General features: G+C 40.4%; 1 protein-coding gene across 2 annotated transcripts in view; it reads left to right on the top strand.

Moving 5' to 3' along the window:
* Positions 1-21,901, top strand: part of mtor (mechanistic target of rapamycin kinase) — an 87,895-nt gene extending 65,994 nt beyond the window's left edge. For both annotated transcript variants that reach the window (XM_061074315.1, XM_061074314.1), the window contains exons 37-58: positions 1,111-1,226; positions 5,701-5,818; positions 6,377-6,649; positions 7,188-7,288; positions 7,448-7,544; positions 7,781-7,879; positions 8,024-8,146; positions 8,720-8,902; positions 9,468-9,602; positions 12,288-12,462; positions 14,009-14,144; positions 14,371-14,518; positions 16,012-16,134; positions 16,647-16,729; positions 16,811-16,883; positions 17,346-17,420; positions 17,803-17,938; positions 19,644-19,709; positions 19,806-19,886; positions 20,120-20,200; positions 21,168-21,273; positions 21,421-21,901. In XM_061074315.1, coding sequence (XP_060930298.1) covers positions 1,111-1,226; positions 5,701-5,818; positions 6,377-6,649; positions 7,188-7,288; positions 7,448-7,544; positions 7,781-7,879; positions 8,024-8,146; positions 8,720-8,902; positions 9,468-9,602; positions 12,288-12,462; positions 14,009-14,144; positions 14,371-14,518; positions 16,012-16,134; positions 16,647-16,729; positions 16,811-16,883; positions 17,346-17,420; positions 17,803-17,938; positions 19,644-19,709; positions 19,806-19,886; positions 20,120-20,200; positions 21,168-21,273; positions 21,421-21,436 — 2,544 coding nt within the window. In that variant the 3' untranslated portion in view covers positions 21,437-21,901. The remainder of the gene's footprint in view (positions 1-1,110; positions 1,227-5,700; positions 5,819-6,376; positions 6,650-7,187; positions 7,289-7,447; positions 7,545-7,780; positions 7,880-8,023; positions 8,147-8,719; positions 8,903-9,467; positions 9,603-12,287; positions 12,463-14,008; positions 14,145-14,370; positions 14,519-16,011; positions 16,135-16,646; positions 16,730-16,810; positions 16,884-17,345; positions 17,421-17,802; positions 17,939-19,643; positions 19,710-19,805; positions 19,887-20,119; positions 20,201-21,167; positions 21,274-21,420) is intronic.
* The last annotated feature ends 963 nt before the right edge of the window (positions 21,902-22,864 follow it).

Here is a 22,864-nt window from a genome sequence, read left to right as displayed (position 1 = left end):
GGTCTATAAATATAAACGTGTGATTTGGCTGACTTTTCGGGAGTGATTTGTATGTTGTCTAAAAACAGCCGATCCAGATGATGATGTGGAGGAAAGAAGTAAAGTGCAGTTAGAGTCAGCTTGAAGTCACAGCAGAGCTCAAGTGAATATATCTAACTTTGGACAACATTACAATTATTAGTCTGTGCGTTCAGAACATGGACACATTCCACTTTTCAGCTGTGGTGACCTAACATTATACTGTATGTTTCACACTACGTATTACCAGAGCTGTTTGGTATCACCCACACACACACACACATACGCACACACACCCACACACACCCACACACAAACACACACACAAACTCACACTTTCACATATAGTATATATACCCCCCGGGCACATATAAACATACACATATAATACCAGGTGTTGAATAGCTATTGTGGCTCCAGAGTGCAGGTCTCATTAGGGGACTTAGGTAAGTGTGAGTGCAAGCTTTGCTGTTGTCAGGGCCAGCTGCACTGCTCACCAGACCAATCAGAATTTAAAAATACACACATGCACACATTGTGTAGAATGCTCAGCATAGCTTGCTATGACTTGCTATGATTGGACTCTTTTACTGGCATTAGACAATTTGTAGTTTTTACTGAACATATCTGATCGCGTCAAATGATTAAATCATATTCCAAGGAGTAATTTTAAACTTTTAAAGATGTGAAATTAACTAGAAGCTCATAAAAAGTAAAGAAAAATGCTGACCACAGCAGCTATGCAGTCTGTCAATATCCCTGATCTGTGCAAGCAGCTTTGTATGTAGCACAGACTGGCTACTGTACAGAGGTCCTAACTGTGATTTGAACTGAAAAGCCCGATCTGTAAGTGCTTACCTGCATTCAAACAGGTTAGTTAAACTATAGGCTATTGATCTATAGAAAATTGAACATCTATAGTCTATCAAAAACTATTCTCATTCATAAAAAAAATGGTGCTAGTCAGCTATTCACTGTTAATCATATATCACATGCTAATATTTAATTCAGACTAATTTCAGGCACTACAGACAAACACACTTCTCTGAGCGACACCAAGCCTTTACCTGCATTTGTGTTGTCCTCCCTCAGATTGATGCCTTTCAGCACATGCAGCACTTTGTGCAAGGGATGCAGCAGCAGGCCCAGCACGCCATCGCAGCCGAGGACCAGCAGCACAAGCAGGAGGTCCACAAACTGATGGCCAGGTCTGTCTGTCTCTTTTCTTGAAACACTTTAGCAGCAGTTCACCATCTAATGAGCCTTTCTCTCAGAAGCAGTTTCGACCTGTCGCTGTATCAAAAGCACAGGTGTGACCAGTACAATGAATGATGGCTGAACTCCATGTAGCGGCTTCATTTCCATGGTATTGTGCATGTTGGCTCACTGTCGCACTGTCATGAAAAAGAATGGTGCTAATGTTAATGAAAGATTACAAAAAAGATTACAACACATGGGAACTTCCTTGCTATGACAAGGCATAATGAGGTTGGATTAAGGTGACTATCAAGTGTCTACATACCTTTCCAGAGTTTAAATATGTCTCTGCCCATGCATCAGCTTCAGCTGGAGGTATTATTGTTCAAATTGAACATCCTTCTGTCGATCCCATTCTCCTGAACACCTGATTCCAAGAACACCTGAAGGGAGTTTCTTCAAATTCCTTCACTTACATTCACTTGCAATCGAGGATAAACTGATTCGATTCTAGTGGTCAAAGGTCACTGTGAGCTCACAGACACATTTGAGGGCATAACTCATGAATTGTTCTAATTATAACAAAAAATAACAGTACACACTTAATACAATGCATTGCTTTTCTTTAAACAACAAATACTCTGGACAGACATTGATGTAAACTGCAACTTAAAGGGATAGTTCACCCAATAATACAAATTCACTATCTATTCACCACTATGCCGATGGGGGGGTGGGTGAAGTGTTTGAGTCTACACAACATTTTGGGGGTTTCAGGGGTAAACAGAGTTCCAGCCAAATCCAATACAATGGAAGTAACAGGTGAACAATTCTTCAAACATCAGAAAAATATAAATTCAGAAGAAATATCATATTTCCAAAAACCTGTCTTTTTGAAGTCTGATGAAACACGTATTTTTTTCCATTGCAAAGATATAATAAATAATGCCAATCCAATCAATTTCAGGTTTTTCTTGTTCCAGTTATTTTTTAGGAACCAGCAACCTGTTAACATTTTCTGAAGGCAGAACTCCCAAATAGAGGGACTCCAAATTAAATGGAATTTTAAACTGGAAAACTTTCGGAAACTTTCTGAACTTCCTGCCAGAACGGGCCTAACATTGAGCTAGAGCAGGTTATATGATAATGATTTGCTTCAGAGGACCCAAATTGTCTCCAGAAACGGGTTGATTTAGCAAAAAATGAGTCTTGAACTGGAGTAAATAACAACCTAATAGAGACACTTCAACAGTCTAACCTTTATCATTACAAAGTCTTAATCCATACATTCATAATGCAATGAATACAACAGACCATGTGACCTTTATATAGGAGTAATCTGAATACTTACACATCAAGTTAATGCAGATGGACCAGAGGAAGCGGATCATTACCATTCACTTTACAAGAAGTGTGGTGATTGCTGAAAATGTCACTGTAGCAATATATGTACATTTACAGTAGAGATATTTTTTCTCTTATCTACAATCAAAAAGTTGCTTTGAAGCATTTACTAGTACGAAAACCAAGATACTAAGATGACACACTTTGATAAATGAGTTGCATCATACACACAATGTTTTTGGAAAAAAACAAACATTAGATGAATACACAGACTGACTCCATTGCTTTGGTTATTGGTCTCCAACACAAGCTAAAACTCTTGAGGGCAGGGCTGCACTAGGAGAACAAATCGGCCCTGGTATTTTGGCCCTGACTGGCCCCCATCCATCCAACTCCATTTATTATTAAATGAAGCCGGCACAGAGCCGAAAGGGGGAGGTGTATATGGGCCCATCATACAACAACAACAACATCAACAACAACAACAAAAAAGACAACAGCGTCATAGGACATGGTACATCGGCCCACCGGGAAAGTGCCTGGTGGGCCAGATGGCCAGTCCAGACCAGCTGGAGGGAAAGTAAATCCACAATTTGTCAGATTCCCCCACAGTAATGCCAACGCATAATGTGCTTGGTTGTGGTTTGTGAATTCTAAAACCCACTTCGTTGAAATAGAGAGAATGTGCAGCAAGGAAAATGTCAGCTCACTTGTTTTCTGTCCTCACAATGTAAACACCCAGGGTCACGTACAGTGCATTCTGCTTCTTTTCCATGAGCATGACCACAATCTGGCATGACACCTTTTACTAGTCCACTGGCATCCTGCGGTCTTTTTCGCAGCTGGCCAGACTTTCTGAATGTCTCGCCCCTTCTCAATAAAATGATCCCTGTTGGCAGTCTTAGCTCCTCATCACCTACCACATGGCACCATGCTACAGGTTTCACCAAGTGTCTCTCCTCTCCCACTGGGTGTTTCTGACCACACTGGCACAGCCATGGCACCGTTACGTCATCATCACCTCTCCTCACTGTCAGAAAAGACGACGTCTCCGCACCAGTTGGCAAACTTTACAGCAGATTTTTGAAAAACTTGATCAAATAATTATCTTGTGTTTTCAGATGCTGGTGTAGGACATTAGAAAATGGAAAGTTGCGAATCCTCCAAAATAGCTGGGGATGAATTCAAACTGTTCAAGTTGTTTTTCGTGCTCTTGTGGGCTCATCAAAATATTTGCGGGAAATATCTAAAGCTCCTTTACGGTTGAGTGTTAGTGTCCTGCCAGTGCAGGAAAAGATAATTTGTCTGCGCTGTCTTATGCTCAAACAACACAAAAACAAGCAAAACGTGCAACACAGAAGCAGACGGGTATAATCACATGTACAGTAAATCATACAGCAGTCTGATCTGGGCTTGTGCAGTCATGTGCACCCTCCCATTTCATAAATCATACTTGACAACACAAGCAGGACAACAGGCAGCAGTTTTTTTTTTTCATTTTTTTCATTTGCACTTCTTCCAGACAGTGACTCTGGCTGTGTGAGGAATGCATGTTAGGGAAAACACCTGTATACTGTCAGTCAGGACGTCTTCTCTCCAGACGTGCTGACACACTTTCCTGAATACAGGTTAGCTGTGTGGTATGGAGCACACCTGGACTGCTCCGTCAGACACATCCACACAATCACATGGATGCCTCCACTCTCTCCTAAGAATCCTGTGTAATTTTACTGTTTCTTACCTGGAGATCAGTAAGCCTGGCGTCTCCTGTCTAAATTAACAGGTTGTTCCCAAACACCCAGACCTCCCGCTGCTTCTTCCCTAAAACTTTAATTCAAACTAGATAGATGGGTTGACAACACACTGTTTAATAGTTGCTCTGATTGTTGCCGTTGTGTTCGAATTTTGTTTTGTTCCCACAAAACTGGTCACATTATTTGCCAGCTTCTGTGTTCCTGTGACGGATGGAGTCGAGTCCCCCGTAGGGATCCCATTGTTGGATTAAATATAAATGAAACGGCCTTGGATCATTGAAAATCTCCAGATGGGATCCCAGAATCTTTCAGCACACGATTACTCTGCTCTCTTAAGTAGTGGTGATAAATGTGTGGATGATTTGAAAGTCCAGAATAATTATCTCATCCCTTTTAATAACTGCCCTTGGTATGCTTAATGTCACTACCAAGTCGTTATGAGTAATGACCTCGATGAAGAGTCATGTTAGACTCAGAATGATTAGTCTTGGTGGTTTGACTCAGCTTTGCATTTGCCTGCTTGTTGCTAATGTTGTTATTGCAACTGCAGAGCTTCTACTAAAAACGCTGACTTGGGACTTTAGGAGGTTTTATGATCTCAAGAACATTAAAATGTTGTTTTTTGGGGGCTGACTTTTGTGTATTTTTTCTTCCCATTCCTTCTGAGCCATATGTAATAGAGAGAGGCTCTGACCCTATTTTTTTCTCTGAACCCATCTGAGCCCAATAGAAAACAAACCCGAACACCCGACCCGAGACTAATGTAGTTGATGTAAGCTGCACTGAGTTTGTGTTACCCTGTCACTGACACACATCGTCATTGCTTGTTTACACTTAAAACAGACACATGTTGTGAAAAGAAATCAGTCCAGCTAAAGTGACAAACTCGACCCAATTCAAGTATCATTTCAACATTTTGGTCTGAACCCAGCACATAATCCTCATCAAACTAAAAATCAAACAAAAAAACAGACGTCATGTTGTCCTTTGATTTCACATGATGAACAGCCACAGCAGTTGAGTTGGTCTCTTCACCTCTGCCACAATATCCGTACTGAGAATACCAAACTAGCCTTTTATTGTTAGCTGAAGACCCATCATTTCTGGTGTGTAACGTAGTGCTGCATGAGGGACACACCCTACAGCAGATCATACCGGCTCAACCACAAATTGACAGTGCAAGAACATGCGTTCAAGATGTGGAGTGAGGATGAAAGTTGTTTTTCTCTTTATTACAAGCCAGAATGTCATTGATGCTTCACCTTGTGTGCCAGGTTTCCTGCAGACATGAAAAAGTGTTTTTTTTTAATTGGAAGAAAACCAGGTATTTGAGAAGTTATCTTAGATGAAATGTCTGTCTTTATGTGTATCCCTTTCTTCCATGTAGATGTTTCCTGAAGCTGGGAGAGTGGCAGCTCAGTCTGCAGGGGATCAATGAGAGCACCATCCCCAAGGTGTTGCAGTATTACAGCCATTCCACTGAGCATGACCGCAACTGGTACAAGGTCAGTCCCTCCCTTTCTTCTCTAACCTTTCACTTTTGACTTTTCTCTGGCCACAGTAAAATCCCAGCTGTGTCAGCAGGAGGCTGCTCTGACAGTGATGTATCATTAGGAAAACTTTAAACCCCATTTAAATGACCTTTCAAACAAACATATAATAAAAGAGCTATTTTTCTACACACAGTTCATTTATTTTGCTCATCAGACTGTCACATTGCTTGTTCCTTTCCTGATGCATCGAATAAATGAGGTGATGGAATAGCTGAGAGTATCTCTGCTTTTTCTTTAACATGCTTTAGCTGCAGGCTACAAAGATGTCACTACCCCCACATTACACCTCTCCCCATCCATCCTCATGTCTTCCTGTCGCCTGTAATAGCTGGTTGTATAACGCAACAAACATTAAACTTCAATGTTTGGATGAGAAAAATTACAGGCCCTTGGGAGATGTCTGTCCCCTTAGTAAACTGGAAAAATGCATCATATGAAACGTGGAAGTCATTTCCAGTTTCCACCTTCTTGGAAATCCAGCTTCACCCAGTTTGTACCATCTGTCTGCAGGCCTGGCACGCGTGGGCCGTGATGAACTTTGAGGCGGTGCTACACTACAAGCACCAGAATGCGGGACGCGACGAGAAGAAGAAGTCACGCCAGCGCCACGCCAGCGGTGCCAGTGCTAACAGTGAAGCCAGCAACAGTGACAGCGAAGTTGAAAGTACCGATCATAGTCCTGTGCCCTCACCGGGCCAGAAGAAGTACAGTGAGGTGAGAAGCGGAGAGGATGAAATGCTATTCTCAGGGATGTCTTCACCCGGCGATCCCAATCAAGCCAAGGTACAAACCCTTAGTTTAGGTACACACAATACACACAAATATGGTGTCTGCATTACTCATGGAATGTTTCAGCCGCTCAAGCAACAAACCTCAGTGTAAAGTTTTGGCTCACATGGAATTGCTACTGAAAAACTACAGATCCCATAAGAGTGATAGACTGTTTGACATACAGATATATCGATGCATGTGTTACACAGCAGTTGTCAGTTGTTTCCCCAGAAGGCACAGTTCTAACAATTTTACAAAGTCTCAACATCTTTTACAGACAACACAAGCCGAGCACTGACGTACTGTATTTGTCAAGATATTACTAAACCAAACTCATCTTCTATTTGAACATCAATCTTTTAATACTTTATTCCAGCTTTGCTCAGTCTTTTCTCTCCCCATTAATGGTAACATTATGAATATTTGACCTGTAAATTATAGTGAACCTTGCCATCATCACCTACAGTGAACGCCTACAATACAGTGTGTTGTCGAATGATGCTTATTTGATTTTGTCGTGAATGAAATGGCCTCTGTTGTCTCTCCACAGGATCTCTCCAAGACATTGCTCTTGTACACAGTTCCTGCTGTTCAAGGTTTCTTCCGCTCCATTTCCCTGTCCAGAGGAAATAACCTGCAGGACACACTCAGGTGAGATAAATGAGTAACACAAGCTTGATGCACAGCAAACACACAGCAACCTTCGTCATGGACACTATGTGGCAACTGAGTATAGGAGGACCTCTAGTGGTTGTTTGTAACGTCACTATTCCATTCTCCTTAATTTTTGTCCTGTTTCTCACTGTTCAGGGTTCTGACTCTTTGGTTTGACTATGGTCATTGGCCTGAAGTGAACGAAGGCCTGGTGGAGGGCATCAAGACCATTCAAATCGACACCTGGCTGCAGGTAATACACACAGACACACACACATGGCATTTAGTTAGAGATAGGGAAGTCTGAAAAGGGAATACCTGTGTAAGGGACAATGCTTGTGTAAGATAAATGAGTAATGCTGGTGTCAGTGTGTATTTCAAAAATACTTTAAAACACACTATATTGTCAGTACCTCCTCACCATGTCTGTGCTATAGCTCATATTTTATATATAACCCCAGGTTTTTATCCATGTCTCTGCTTTTCCAGGTGATCCCTCAGCTCATAGCTCGAATCGATACCCCCCGAGCCCTGGTGGGGCGCCTCATCCACCAGCTGCTCACAGACATCGGACGCTATCATCCTCAGGTCAGTCTGCTCACACTGCTGCTAATGCTTTATATGTTAATATAAAACAGAACCAAGACCACCATTGTGTTAATAACTATATAACCAAGCAGTAGCATCAGTGAATATTAATGAATTGGTGGATTCTTCTCTTTTCTCGTGCAGGCTTTGATCTACCCACTGACTGTGGCCTCCAAGTCCACCACCACAGCACGCCACAACGCTGCCAACAAAATCCTGAAGAACATGTGTGAACACTGCAACACTTTGGTTCAGCAGGCCATGATGGTAGAGACACTAAATCATTTATATTTATATCACTGGATAAAATAATATTCATCCCTCACTTGAAGTGTGATGCAGATTTGTTCTCCAGCATGAAAATGAAGCTTGTAGTGCTGGGTTTTAAAAAATCGATTCTCTGATTAAAATCGATCTCCATTTCCAATTGATTCATAAAATGAATTTAAATCATTCTTTTAATAGAATGATTTAAAGTGACCAGAACGATACAGATTCATGATAAATACTAATTCCAAGTCAGACTGAATATTCTTGCAAATTCAAAGTTCATTCCTCTTTGAAATGGTTATTATTATTATGCTATAAAATTATTATAATATGGGTAGTATGAAATCATAACAGCCCTACCTTATTATCTTATTAATGCACCGACAGGTTAGCAGTTTCCTTGCACAGTTTACATCTTCAGTTTCCTGACAATTTCTTTCATATCCTGGCATAATTGGTTTTGTAAACTGAAATATCCCTAACTGAATCGAAATCTATGAACACCAGAGTTAGCTGGAGAGAAAAGCAAAGAGCAGACTGACCTTTTCATATCTGTTTTTCTTCATCCAGGTGAGTGAGGAACTCATCCGAGTGGCCATCTTATGGCACGAGATGTGGCATGAGGGCCTAGAAGAAGCTTCACGTCTTTACTTTGGTGAGCGCAATGTCAAGGGAATGTTTGCTGTGCTGGAGCCTCTACATGCCATGATGGAGAGAGGACCTCAAACCCTCAAAGAAACCTCTTTTAACCAGGTGCGTCTCAGAATGGGGTTGAATATATTCTTTTCTTAGTGCAACAACATGATCTCTCTAACATAGATTAAAGATTGCACGATACTTTGTTGTGTAAATGTGTTCACAAATTAAGATGTAACTTTTTGATATGTTTAACTTCCTGAATTAAGTTGCTGAGATGTGACAACAAAACCATATTTCGCTTATTTTTTGTACAAAAATTAAATCAGTTTTTCAGGATTTACTTTGACATTAGTCTGGCCAGTCACTGGCCCCCAGCACGCTCCCATGACCAGTACATGAAAGGCCGGTGCCTGCATGCTGAGTCGCATGCCTGTTATGGAAATGCAGTTGAGCTTGTTTGATTCAGGGAAGTGGATTTCTTTACAGTCCACTGAGCCTCTGATACAGTGGATTGGCTCCTGATAGCCTGTCTAACTATGACTGATGGAACCATTGTCACTGTGTTTGTGGGAGAGACATACACAGAGAGCTAAAATAATCACAGTGTTGGGCATTTTATATGTTATGGCAACTGTAAAAAATAGTATTTCATTGCAATAACAATACCTTTGTGCTATAGGCTTATGGCAGGGACTTGATGGAGGCTCAGGACTGGTGCAGGAAGTACATGCGGTCTGGAAACGTCAAAGACCTGACTCAGGCCTGGGACCTCTACTACCACGTGTTCAGACGCATCTCCAAACAGCTGCCACAGGTGAGTGAAACTACAGAGTCAGTGCTCTGAATTTCATATAAGCTACCTTACATGGATAACAATATAGTTGTACAGTACAGTATAAAAGTAAAGAGGTGTTTCCTTAAGTACAGGAGAGTATTAGTGTTGCTTTGACGTGTTCACCAAAGGAGCAAAGGCCCCTTTTATTAATATGTATCTTAGATGACCACTTGTGATCAGATCTCCCTTCCCTCGCTCTGCATACATATTAACAAATAATTAGATACAAATGTCAGTGAACTTCAACTAAAAGCTGATATGAATCAGAGAAATGTGGATGAAAAGAGACCATCACATCTATTATGGCTCTAGGGGAAAATCAAGCTGACATCCCAGCAGCTCTGCATGCTGATGTTCATTCCAATCTCTCATCAGATGTGATGAGAAATGTTTCTTCTCTTTCATATCCGAACGTGTTGTGTGATCTCCTGACAGGGAAATCCCAAATACTGTCTGTGAGTCACGTAAAGTGGTATAATAGAAGATTTTGATAGAGGAAGATGGGACTTGTTTCATTCATCCATGTCTGGATGAACTAATTGAACAAGATGCCAATAGAAGTGTTGAAGGATAGCTGGGAGTGATGAGACAGAAAGATAATGGAAGTCAAAGAGGAATGGTGGAAAATCATGTAATAACATTTCCTTTAATATATTGTGACATAGATTCTACAAGTTGCAGCTATGTTTGTCTCTGGTTTTGGCTTCTCACAAGCTGTGTGTTGTTAACCTTCAGCTGTTCACTACTAGTGGTGGGGGAAAAAATCGATTCTGTTCAGTATCTTGCGCCCGCGATACTATCGGTACTGTAGCACAAAGTATTGCCCTTTATTGCATAAAGCATTTTTTTTTTTTTTTTTAATTTTTAAAAATACTTTATTCACAATTATATATGTTACAGCCCCTGGCTGGCAAAGCATGACGAGGAGTTTCAGAGTTTAAAAGATACCTAGTGTGTCTGCTGAAAGGATGTTCTCCACTGCAGGAGATACAGTAGCTGCCCAATTTGATTGAAGCTCTAGGTTACTCTTATTTATATGATTATTCTCAGGTTTATGTTACTCTATTATGTCTGCTTTATGTTACTGTATTGTATTTAAATAATTGTAAGTTATGTGCTGGGAGCTCAGCGTTCATGTGAGAGGTCTCCTATTCAGAAAATAATTACAAAGGTCCTTTGTCCTGAATGTTCAGGAGTTTTTGCACTTCAGTTAATGTGTAGAAGACAATGTTGTTCACATAATTAAATGTGACATTTGAAGTGAGTTGAGCACTCTTATTTTCCTAATTTTTTGTAATGCCTTTGAATAATATGGGGGACATGAATCGCAATATATCACAGAATCGAATCGCAATACTTGCAGTATCACAATATATCGCAGAATCGCAATACTATTGAATCATGGCCCAAATATCGCATTACTATTGAATCGTCACATTTTTGCCAATTCCCACCCCTATTCACTACCTGTTGCTCCACAATTAAAGTTGTTCCTCCATTGTAGATTTTCAGTTTTTGTACACCATGACAACGCCTGTCTGTTTTTACTTTGTAAGCAAGATTACACAAAAGCAACAGCTCGGATTTCCACAAATCTTGTCAGAAGGATGTAGTACGAGTCAGGGAAGAACTCATAAAATTTAAATTTAAATTTGATGAGGACCTAAGAGCAGCCAGAAGCTTTGAAATATTTAAAGGAAGCTTGAAACAGACCTCTTTAGCCATGCTTATGATAAGGTGTGGTTTACTTTATTTTATTGCATCTAAATTGTGAATTTAGTACTTGTATTACCCCCTGTTCTATCTGTTAAATTGCCACCATTTAATTTATTGATCTTTATAAACCAGTGTCCACATTAATATTGTCATTACGTGGCACACAGCTGGATAAGCGGCTCCAGCTATGAGGAACCTGTCTGAGGCAAGTGGTGCCGATGTACGAGTCAGAGTAAGTGGCACGGCATCAAGAGCTTAAACTTCATCAGCTTCAGCTTTTGTTGCATCTGGAGTGAAGATGAAATTGGTCTGATAGATGTCATTTCTCACAGCTATCATCACATTGTTGAGGAATGACATTAAAACCAGTTCTGTCAGGAGCAATCACTTCACAGAGAGAATGGAGACAGGCATACTGTTTGACAGTGTGGCAGAGTTCTGCTTCTGGGGGGATGCTCCCCCGCTGCGGCATTACAGTAAGCAGCATGAAATACACAGCACTATAATAACTTGCTGGGAGCAGTGCAAATATTTCCCCCACAGGGCATTAGCATAGATATAAACCCTCACCAGGATGCATTCAGACAGTGGCTTCACAGCAGGTTGAAGCTGTGCTGGAGTCACCATTCATCAGATTTAACAATTTAAGCGTAAAAGCCTTAAAATAGAATCCAGAGTCGGATTGTAAGCAGGTTAAATCACTGATTGTTGACTGTAGTCAGGCAGAAAATAAGTTTATTGATGCACACAGAGAGTGAAGTGTTCCCCAGTGATTTATTGAAGGTTGCGAATCCACAACTTTCTGCAGATAAGACCTTCACTTGAATATGAGCCAGTGTCGTTCACTCCCGTTTAATTGCTGAAAGCACTGTTGAAAGGAGCTGGTTAGTCAGTGGAGTCTCAAAAGTAACTGTCTCTTCTCTGCCACCTCATCATCTCTCCACACAGCTGACCTCCCTGGAGCTGCAGTACGTGTCTCCAAAGCTGCTGATGTGCCGGGACCTGGAACTGGCCGTACCCGGCACTTACGACCCCAACCAGCCTATCATCCGCATCCAGTCCATCGCCGCCTCGCTGCAGGTCATCACCTCCAAACAGCGCCCACGCAAGCTCACCATCATGGGTAAGACTAGGAGAAAATTGCACAGGCCTTGGCTCTGTACCGATTATATTAGGAAAATGGATTAAAGAGCATTTCTAGTCATATGCTTTCAGCAGGCGTGGGCCGTCACATTAGAGAAAATTCAATATTAATATAATCTACCGCCCAAACAATGAAAAGCTCCAAGGCCACAATTTATTTGGAATTCATCAGTCATGGCAAAGTTATGTGTGTGGATAATACACCAGAGGGAAAAAAAATCTTCTCTACCAACAGAAGCAAGATCAAACCAGTGATGAACTTCATACAAATAGAACTAAAATGACCACAGAAAAAACAAGGCTCAGCGGCAGGTCGGCTTTGTTCCGAAGACGTAGTTCTTTCATTTTCCATCCCAGGAGAAATACTGCATGCAGGCACACATTGGATCCTCCCAACGTTGTTCATGGTCATTATATCAAACACATAAATAAATAGGTCTGACATCTAATCCTCATGCTGTATGATGTGAAATACAACACTGGAGTGCTTCAACAGTGGCTCAGCACTATAAAGTCTCCTTGTCCTGCAGCAAAATCCTCCGAATATCAATCACAAACGGTTCACTGTACTTCACTCTTCTCCAATGGCCAACGTGATACCTTGTTCTGATGTATCCCATAAGTGTTACACATCATCCTGTGTAAAAGATGATGGCCAATACATCACCTAACCTCTGGAGCAGGACTTCAGATTAAGACCTGTCACCTCACTCCAGGCCACGTAGATTTAGTGTCCGTGCTCTGTGCCCCGAGAGACTCTCGGCACATCGCTCACAGGGACTGGCATTGAACAGGGACTTTGTTTTACTCCTTTTACTGGAAACATCAGTCAACTACATTAAAATGTGTTATTTATGACAGTTACATTGTGGGGGAAATCATTGTAATGTGGTCTGTTTAGAATATTAAGGACAGAATGAGAAAGTGGAACAAACAGACAAGTGACCTCATCTGTACCTCAGATAAGTTCAGTACATTTTCCTCTGTGTCATGATGAAAACTTGATTTTGCTTAATAGGATCAAGTTGATGTCACAGTTCATCCAGTGCCCTGATACATATTTCCACTTCGCTCCGCTCCATGTGATTTAATGAAAAAAAAAAAATGAATTGATGAGAGTGAACAGATAAAACTTCAGATATGAAGGTCACAGAGTGGAACTTGTGAAGCGTTGAGTTCCTTCTTTCAGAAATCACATGTGGGGTTCCATTTCATAGTGGTTATTTAGAACTCAACTTCTCATATCTGTTTTTTTGTGCGTGTGCCATTCCAAGTCAAACAGAGTGAGGGATTGCTGGGACGAAACCTTCCCTGTGAACAATGTGGTTCATATGAAATAATTTACTGGGTGCTGAAGACACTGCTTCAGGCGAGAGTAGCGGAGAGATGCAGGTGCAGAGCAGGAGGAGCGAACCCTGGAGAAAACAGCCAGCACTCTCAAGTCCAAACATATAATGTCTCTTACACAATGTCTTAACCTCGTTTATAGCAGCACATCAACGTTGTGTTTGTGGCGCCCTGTGTAGGCAGCAATGGCAGCGAATTCATGTTCCTGTTGAAGGGCCACGAGGACCTGAGGCAGGATGAGAGAGTGATGCAGCTCTTTGGTTTAGTCAACACGCTGCTGGCCAACGACCCTGCGTCACTGCGAAAGAACCTCAGGTGGAGACACACACAGAAACACACACACACAAACACACACACACATGACCATGTCTCCATGACTTCAGAGGATATAACATTGACTTACATTGATTTCATGGAGACTTACTTTCACATTAACCATATTGACTACTTGCCTAACATTAATCTTTACCTAACCCTAACCATAATTATTGTCTTGACAATGAATTGTTGTGTGTTTTGTATTGTGTATTTTCCTGAACAGCATCCAGCGCTACGCAGTGATCCCCTTGTCCACCAACTCAGGCCTGATTGGCTGGGTACCGCACTGTGACACGCTGCACGCCCTCATCAGAGACTACAGGGAGAAGAAAAAGATTTTGCTCAACATTGAACATCGCATCATGCTAAGGGTAAGAAATAATGAGATTCATAAAGATCCTGCTACCTTCATATAAACTAGATAAAGCATACTTAAATGTTTGATATGAGCAAGAAGTTAAATGACTTGACTATTGTTCGACGTAATGCTGGTTTTGAACAATCTACCTTTATGGGTTAAACATTCAAAACATTTAAATTTTCAAATAAAAAAGTTTAATTTCTAGGGAGAGGCACTTCAGACAAAACTTGGGGGCAAAATTCTCCTTTTATAACTGAAAACAAACCAACCAAAATCTAAATAGTATTTTTCCTGTTTCATTTAATGTAATATAAACATGTAAATATTGTTTGTTTACCTTGTTAGAGCACAGCCTTCAATGTGTTCAGTCAGTTAACTAATTTAGAAGCATTAAGATCATTCCAACGCTCACATTCCCAGGATGCAGTTTAATCATGCTATCTTATTAAATGCAAATCCATGTGTAAATGAGCTTTCGTGTACATATGTTATTTACTGGTTTGTGCAAACAGCTGGTCTCATTCATGAAATAATTGTAAATATGTATTTTTCACATTAAACATCCTCAGTGAATACTAAATAGATTCATCAAAGCTCAAGAAGCATCTGTTGCTGGTGATTATATTGATGAATATCAATTAGTATTTAATGGAAACACATACATAGGTCCTGCATTGGCATAAATGAAGTTCATACCCCACCCCCTCGAGAAATGCCTCATGTGAAGGAGGCGAAGGAGCATATACAAAAACAACGTATTAGAAATTCAAGTCTGACTGGTGCAGAGCAGGATGATGACGTAGTGTTTGGCCACGAAACGATTCAGTGGGAACACGGATAAAAAAAACAACATCGAGATGACAAAAACAAGATGATTACTCCTGAGTCTGACCCCTAGGCATTACAGACATTACTTGAAATGGGGACATCTTTAAACACACTGCACATTTGCATACATACCTTTGCTTCTACCAACAATATATGAATGAAAATGTTTTATTTCCTAATGATGTTTGAGTTATTAATTATTGGTTACATGCAATTAAATGCCTTCCTGCAAGATATTATGCTGACCTGTCAGTCAGGCAGTAAATCCGTTTCAGATAAAGAATGAGGACTATGGGGGGGGGGGGGGGGGGGGGGGTAACACGGTGATAAATGGTCGTCTGAGAGTGTGAGCCAAGGTGTTTCTGTCTGAAACTGAGACTCAGCAGTAAATTTTCATTCTGGACTTTTTCACTTCTACCACAAGTTTGCAGGAAACTGTTTTCTATAAAACACCGGTAGTTTACACCCTAATCTTTACAGTCGTTGGGATGGTGAGGACTCAGGCTGCAAAGAAAGACCTCTAGTTGTCTTTATGTGTGTTTTTTTCCTCAGTAATGTATCAGGGGGTTTCTAAAACTCTTAATGTTGTGCGTCATTACAGTAGCAGGTTTGTATTCCTTTGGTATTTGGTATCTTGATTGCATCATTTGACTTGCCTGATCCCTTGTTTTTCAGATGGCCCCAGACTACGACCACCTGACACTGATGGAGAAGGTTGAGGTGTTTGAACATGCCGTCAACAACACGGCAGGAGACGACCTGGCCAAGCTCCTCTGGCTCAAGAGCCCCAGCTCGGAGGTGGGATATTCCACTTTTCTGTTAACAGATTGAGTGTACTTGATCTTTTCAGCATCCATGCTCATTTTCAGGTGGTCCTGAGAGAAAATGTCCCCAATGAGTGCTTGTTTTTAGAAAAGAAAACCTACATTCCTATAAATAAACTTTTTAGTAGAGGTATTGATGTTCTGGCAGTCTTTCATTAGATAAGAGGAAAAACAGTATTTTTAACTGAGTCCAATTTACGAGTCCAGTCTCTCACATTTAAAATAATTGAAGGAAAACACTTGAAGTGAAGTGAAACACTTAGAACCACTGAAGAATCCATTTTCTCTCTGTATCCTACTTTCCAACAACTGAGGCTGCAGGACTTTACAAACAGACCTTTAAATGACTTCCATAACACTTTGTGCACCTGATGTTCTACATGTGTCTGGAAAGTCTGCCCGAGACTTCTCTGCTGTTCTCCACACTGTTCTGCTCGAGAATGTGAACCAAGAAATCTGATAACCCAGATGTTCCTTCTCCTCCAGGTTTGGTTCGACAGGAGGACTAATTACACTCGCTCCCTGGCTGTGATGTCAATGGTGGGCTACATCCTCGGACTGGGTGACAGGTGAAGTCTTGTATTATTTCTAAATGATTATTGGAATAATGACCATGACCATGTTAACGAGACTATTTTTCCATTTGTCAGGCATCCGTCCAACTTGATGTTGGATCGATTAAGTGGGAAGATTCTCCACATTGACTTTGGAGACTGTTTTGAGGTGAGAAGAGATTTTCTTACCAAACATTGACCTTTGCATTTACATGGACACCGATATTCCGACAATTTACTTTATTCTAAATTTTGATTATGGTGTTTAATCAAGTTTCTAATAGAATACTCCATTAATATTCTAGTTTACATGTAACAGAGCATCATCTGATCATGCAATTGATAACTGTTTTACATTTTGATGTAGCAATATGCTGTGAATGAAACTCCCATAGGACGCTATAATTGTTTGATAATAGTTTGAATACTACACATGACTTCAATTAGTGCTTGGTCAGAGTGTGACCTTTTTCCGGTTAAGATAATCTTAAAAAGCTGTTTTCATGGCAGTGTCTTACTCAGATTATTAACAGTTAATATCAGAGTCTCTGTCCATGTACACATAGGTATTATTGCCAACATATTATTCTCTTTTATTGATGAGACTGAGTTTCAATACAACCTTTTACAGGTGGCCATGACCAGAGAGAAGTTCCCTGAGAAGATCCCATTCAGACTGACGAGGATGTTGACCAACGCCATGGAGGTAGGCAACGCCAAACCCTGTGTGTGTATTAATGTGTGTAGAGAGTTTTCTGTCAGTCAGAAATCTGTTCAATAAAGATTCCAATGAACTGCAAAACTGAACTTAAATTCTCTCAGAGCTTTTTTACTTTTGTCAAAATGATCATCTTTTAAGTGCGCAGCGCTTTAACAGAACCTATGACTCACTGTGGCATTTATTGAATGAGCAGAGATGAAAACTAATTAAATATGAAAGCTTCAAGGGTTTACATTTTATTCAGTAGCTCCTCTACCAAACCTCAAAGCACTTCTTCACTTACCTACCAAGCTGTATGACACAAACACAAGATCTAAGGTCTTATTTTGTAGGCATTTTGTAAAGTGTGTGTCTGACTATGTGCCAGGTGACCGGCTTGGACGGTAATTACCGCATCACGTGCCACACAGTGATGGAGGTGCTGCGGGAGCACCGGGACAGCGTCATGGCCGTGCTGGAGGCCTTCGTCTATGACCCGCTGCTCAACTGGAGGCTCATGGACAGTAAGTGGAAGGAGATCAGCAGCAGACACTTTCATGCTTCAGATGCAAACAAGCACAACAGCACTGACAACAATAAGGAAGTGGATGTGAATAAGTTCATCCCAATATAATGAATGAATGTTTGCACAAATTCCTCCGCTTCACGTACATTTAATCATCACAGACTGAGACACTATTTGGCTTATATTGCTGAGAGATATGGAGCTAATGATGAAAGAAGTGGTGTCGATGTCTGAAGGTCGTCGGTAACATTCAAGAGTGAATGAGCGGCTTCCCAGCAAATACTTTGAGTGTTGCCTGGAGGAAGACATTTTATCCACAACAGATGAATACGTTTTATCATCAATGAGGCTCATTATTTACTTTTTGAATTTAAACTTTTCGTTTGTTTCTTGGGAACAATAAAACAAATTAAAAATATTGAAAAGATTAAACATAAATCTGTTACTACTATTTTACAGATCTAACTGTAAGGCTTTCTTTCTAACTGCATTATGGCAAAACCACGATATTGACATCGACTGGAGGGGATGTTTTTCACATCACTTATGAGTATAGGCCCCTCGATATGTGTGTGTTGAATGTTAATCTCATCAGGACTATCCAGTTTCCAACAATGATACTCCTGCAATACTTTGATTAGTATTTTTTTATTTACTGTAGTTACTGTATGGAGAGACTTTACTTTAATTCTCCTGTAGAATGTCTTCAATTATATTTGTATGTACTTGTGGCACTCTGAGATCCTCGGTGCCTTACAAATAAAATGAATTATTATTATTATTATTATTATATTTCTACCTTGGGTGTTGTAATCCATCATGAGATCTGGTGTTTTTTGGATGTTTAAAAAAAACTAAACAATCAACAAACAAACTTGATAAATCAACCATGTGTGTCCTTATTCATCTATTATTTACAGTAAAGTCTACAATAGAACTCCCCATAAAAATCAAGATCCATGAATCTTCTGTGAAATCAAGGAAAATGTTAGAAAAAACAAACCGATGACTTTGTTCCTTTGTTGACTGAAGTAACAAAAGTTATCTTGCTCTGATGAATGAAATTAATTGCAGCCATATTGACTGTAACAAATACGAAGACGTCTTATTGAAGGCTGTGAGAGGAGCTGAGCCAGAGTCATAAAATAGTATCTAGCATCCAGCCTTGAAAACATGACAAACCACGCTCCCAACCATTTACAAGTAGCAGTGAAGAATAGTCCAAACCACACCTAACCATATCCTTAGACCAATATCTAACTATATTTGGAAGTTCATCTTCCTTCCTACCTGCAGCTGCATATACTTGGATTTACAAACACGACTGGAGACTTTCTTGTTGTGCATCTAGTGCAGCATGAAAGCTTTCCTCCAAAACTTAATCATCACTAAAGATAATAGTCTGAAAACAGCGTGTGATGTGGTTTTGCAGTGTAGTAGCCCACAAACATTGTGCATACAATATATTTATAGCACATATATACACACAAGCATTTAATTTATTTCAAAATGGGGTCATTTTGCTCATTTAAGAAGCAAAAACATACCTGATCATACCTTTAAAATAAAGCTAAGGAAATATTCAGTAATATCACACTGGTGAGCCACCTTAATCTCTGCAGGGGAATTGTGTTCACCTTATTCATTGTTTCTCAAGGAATTAAAAAAAAAAACTTACATACTTTCCCCTGTTGGTCCCACAGCGACCATCAAAGGCAACAAGCGTTCCCGAACCAGGACCGACTCGTACACTGCAGGACAGTCAGTGGGTGAGTTTGGAAACTTAAGTAACAACTGGTTGCTGTTTCTGTCTTCATGATGTGAGACCGAGTTTCTAACCTGTGAGTGTTCGCTGTCGTCTGCAGAGGCTCTTGAGGGAATCGACCTCGGAGAGACCACACACAAGAAACCAGGGACCACAGTGCCTGAATCCATTCACTCCTTCAGTGAGTCACCACTTCATTTTTTTTCTTTCCATGGATTATCTGTAGCTGTACAACTCTTTGAGGTTTTCTCTGGCTGCTTTACCACAGTGGCTGAGTTATTCTCATTGCAGCACTCAGGCCCAATTTGATTTCCCTCAGCTGCAAAGACTGTTGTCGGAGAGAGGGAGCCATTATATTTGATGAATTTGTGAAGTTGTTGATGCCAGTGTGTTTGTGTGTTCTCTTTTGTTAAGTCGGAGACGGCCTGGTACAGCCTGAAGCTCTCAATAAGAAAGCTATTCAGATCATCAACAGAGTGAGAGACAAACTTACAGGTGAGTTCTGCAGCTCCCAACAGGCACAAACTGACTAAAGACGCCGGATAAATCGTTACTAATCTACAGTTACAGACTCTCTCCCACTAAAAAATGCTAATGTTCTGAAACAAGAATAAAATATGATTCATTAACTGGCAAATTATCAGTTTACCCGTTTATTAGGGCTTCAGTGGGGGTGAAACAGCGTTAGTCACTTGATATTTCGAAAAGTTTGAGTCAAATTCAACAACATTGTTTGCTGAACATTATATGTCAGTGATGCTGGCTGGACATAGGCAATTTTCACAATGAATGCACACTGTGTATGTTTTTGTGTTGTTATTATTAAACATGCATTGATGTAAAAGTAGGATTTTACTGCCGTCTTAATATGTTTTGAAACGCAAACATCTTAATTTCTGAGGTAACTTGATATTAAGCTAGATAGAAAATTATATTCGAGTAAAAAGTACAATATTTGCCTCTGAAATCTAATGGAGTAAATGTATAAATTAATATTTATACTGCAACACTTAAGTAATGTAGTACATCAAATTTGTATAGAGTAATTGAGTACATGTACTTAGTTACATTCCATCCTTGTTTATCCCACACCAGTACATATACACAATATAATAATAAAATGCTAATTTATTGAACTATATGATTCAGTTGTTCTTGTCTCCTAGTCTATAATATAGTCTCTTATACATGTGACTGCAGTTCATCCAACATTTAAATAAAGGCTTGAGAGAGCTTTTCCCAAAATTAGAGTTTACCCACATTTTTTTTACCACTACAGTCCTGCATAGAACTTTACTGTAGGACTTATCCACCACATTTTCCTGGTAAAACCCTAAAATATCCTCAAATACCTGTTGTGTTGCTGGATAAAGTATTTTAAAACATGAAGGAAATCTACTATTACCAGGCTGAACTTTCTGTCAAAGGTGGAGCGTTGTGACGAGAGTTATTTCCTCTACAGGTCGAGACTTCTCTCACGATGAGACGCTGGATGTGCCAACACAAGTGGAGCTCCTCATTAAACAAGCCACGTCGCATGAGAACCTGTGCCAGTGCTACATCGGATGGTCAGTACTCCTTGACATTCCCTGCTTCACTATATAGTTATAGCAGTGACAAAGCCTGGACTTTTAATTTGTCTGAAGTCATGTTGTTATTAACTGAATGACCTATAACCTCTCTGCAGACTTTGATGAATATTGTTTTATCCTCAGGTGTCCGTTTTGGTGAAGACCTGTCTTCAGCAGCCGAGGAGAAGCACTCAACTCAAAGAGAAATCCACTGAAGCCACGATGCAGAGCAACAGAGAATGTTTTTTTCTTTGTTTTTCAACTGCTGTCGAATTGTACGATTTTTTTCCAGTGACACATTTTGAGTTTATGACAAAGTACTTGTCGAAATAATCTCTGCTTTTATCCGATGATCATTTCATCAAATGACTTTTCCACATATTTAACGCCATGATCACTACAAGCTCTATAACTGTGGCCAGAGTGTTGAAACATTTCTTACTTCACTCAAGGTGAAACCCCTCCAGTCCATTGTATCATTTTGAATTGATGGGATGGTCTGCCTTTTTACTAACTTTAGCATTCTTTCAATGTAAACCCCTGACAAGATGGAAGTGAAATTTGATTTGAGATCATCATGAAGTACTGTACCGGCATTTGTGTGCCAATAAATCCTGCAGAGCTACCACTGTCTCTGTGCTGTGTTCCTCTGACATTGGCTGATCTTGTTACACCCACTCTGGTTATAAATAGAAAAGGGGGGAAATTATGTTATAAAATCTTTCATTTTTTGGCATCGAGTATGTTTTTTCTTTTATTGAAAGACCAGATGCACCTCTCCCCTTGTTTTTCTCACAGTGCCCACAGAGGGCACTCTAACTCCTAATAAGATCCTCTCTACTTAGAGGAGGAGGTTGCACTCAGCAGCCAAAAGACAAAACCAGAACAAATCTACATTTCCAACACTCCAGGTGAGAGTTGCTGCTCTAACTGGAGTTACTCTATATTTATTTCTATGTTAGGAACCACAGGGAGACTTGGTCATTCACAGTAAACGTAGTCTCTGACCAATAAAAAACGATCCCAATGTCCCAAATTGCAGAGGCAGCAGTGGAGACTTAACTCTTAATTTGGTTTCCTTTGCAGTTTTCTGCTCAATGAAAGGCAGTTTCTGTTTTACTTGAGCTCATTGCTATTCCTCCTCGTATTTCTCCAATTTATTTCCTCCCTGCATTCTCCTCTGAAGGTTAATTACTTGCAGATAGTTAGGGATTACGGATCAACAAAAAGCAGCCCATTGATCTCTTCCCGGCCGTCCCCACCTCTGCAATGTCACACTCTTTACACATTGGAACAGAGGCCTGGTGATTATCTGTTCATATCGATCGATTCCCTCTCTGTTGTCCCTTTCTTTCCCTCCCCCTTCTCCCTCCTCCCTTGCATCCTTTGCCTCCACACTGCCACTTTTTTTCCCCTCCTGCCACCAAAAGCTCATTATTGGAAATGTGACTTTTCATAGTCTTTGTCACCATTTCTGTTGTTCTTTCTCCCCCCGTCTAATTTGTTTGTATTTTTTCAGCCTCTCAAGTCTGCCGAGGTGCAGGCGAGTCAATACCTCAAGTTAAATAGGCTGCATTGATTGGGAGAG

This window comes from Limanda limanda, chromosome 7, assembly GCF_963576545.1.
Source record: "Limanda limanda chromosome 7, fLimLim1.1, whole genome shotgun sequence".
In the NCBI taxonomy this organism is placed as follows: Eukaryota; Metazoa; Chordata; class Actinopteri; order Pleuronectiformes; family Pleuronectidae; genus Limanda; species Limanda limanda.
This window is presented reverse-complemented; position numbering and strand designations above follow the sequence as displayed.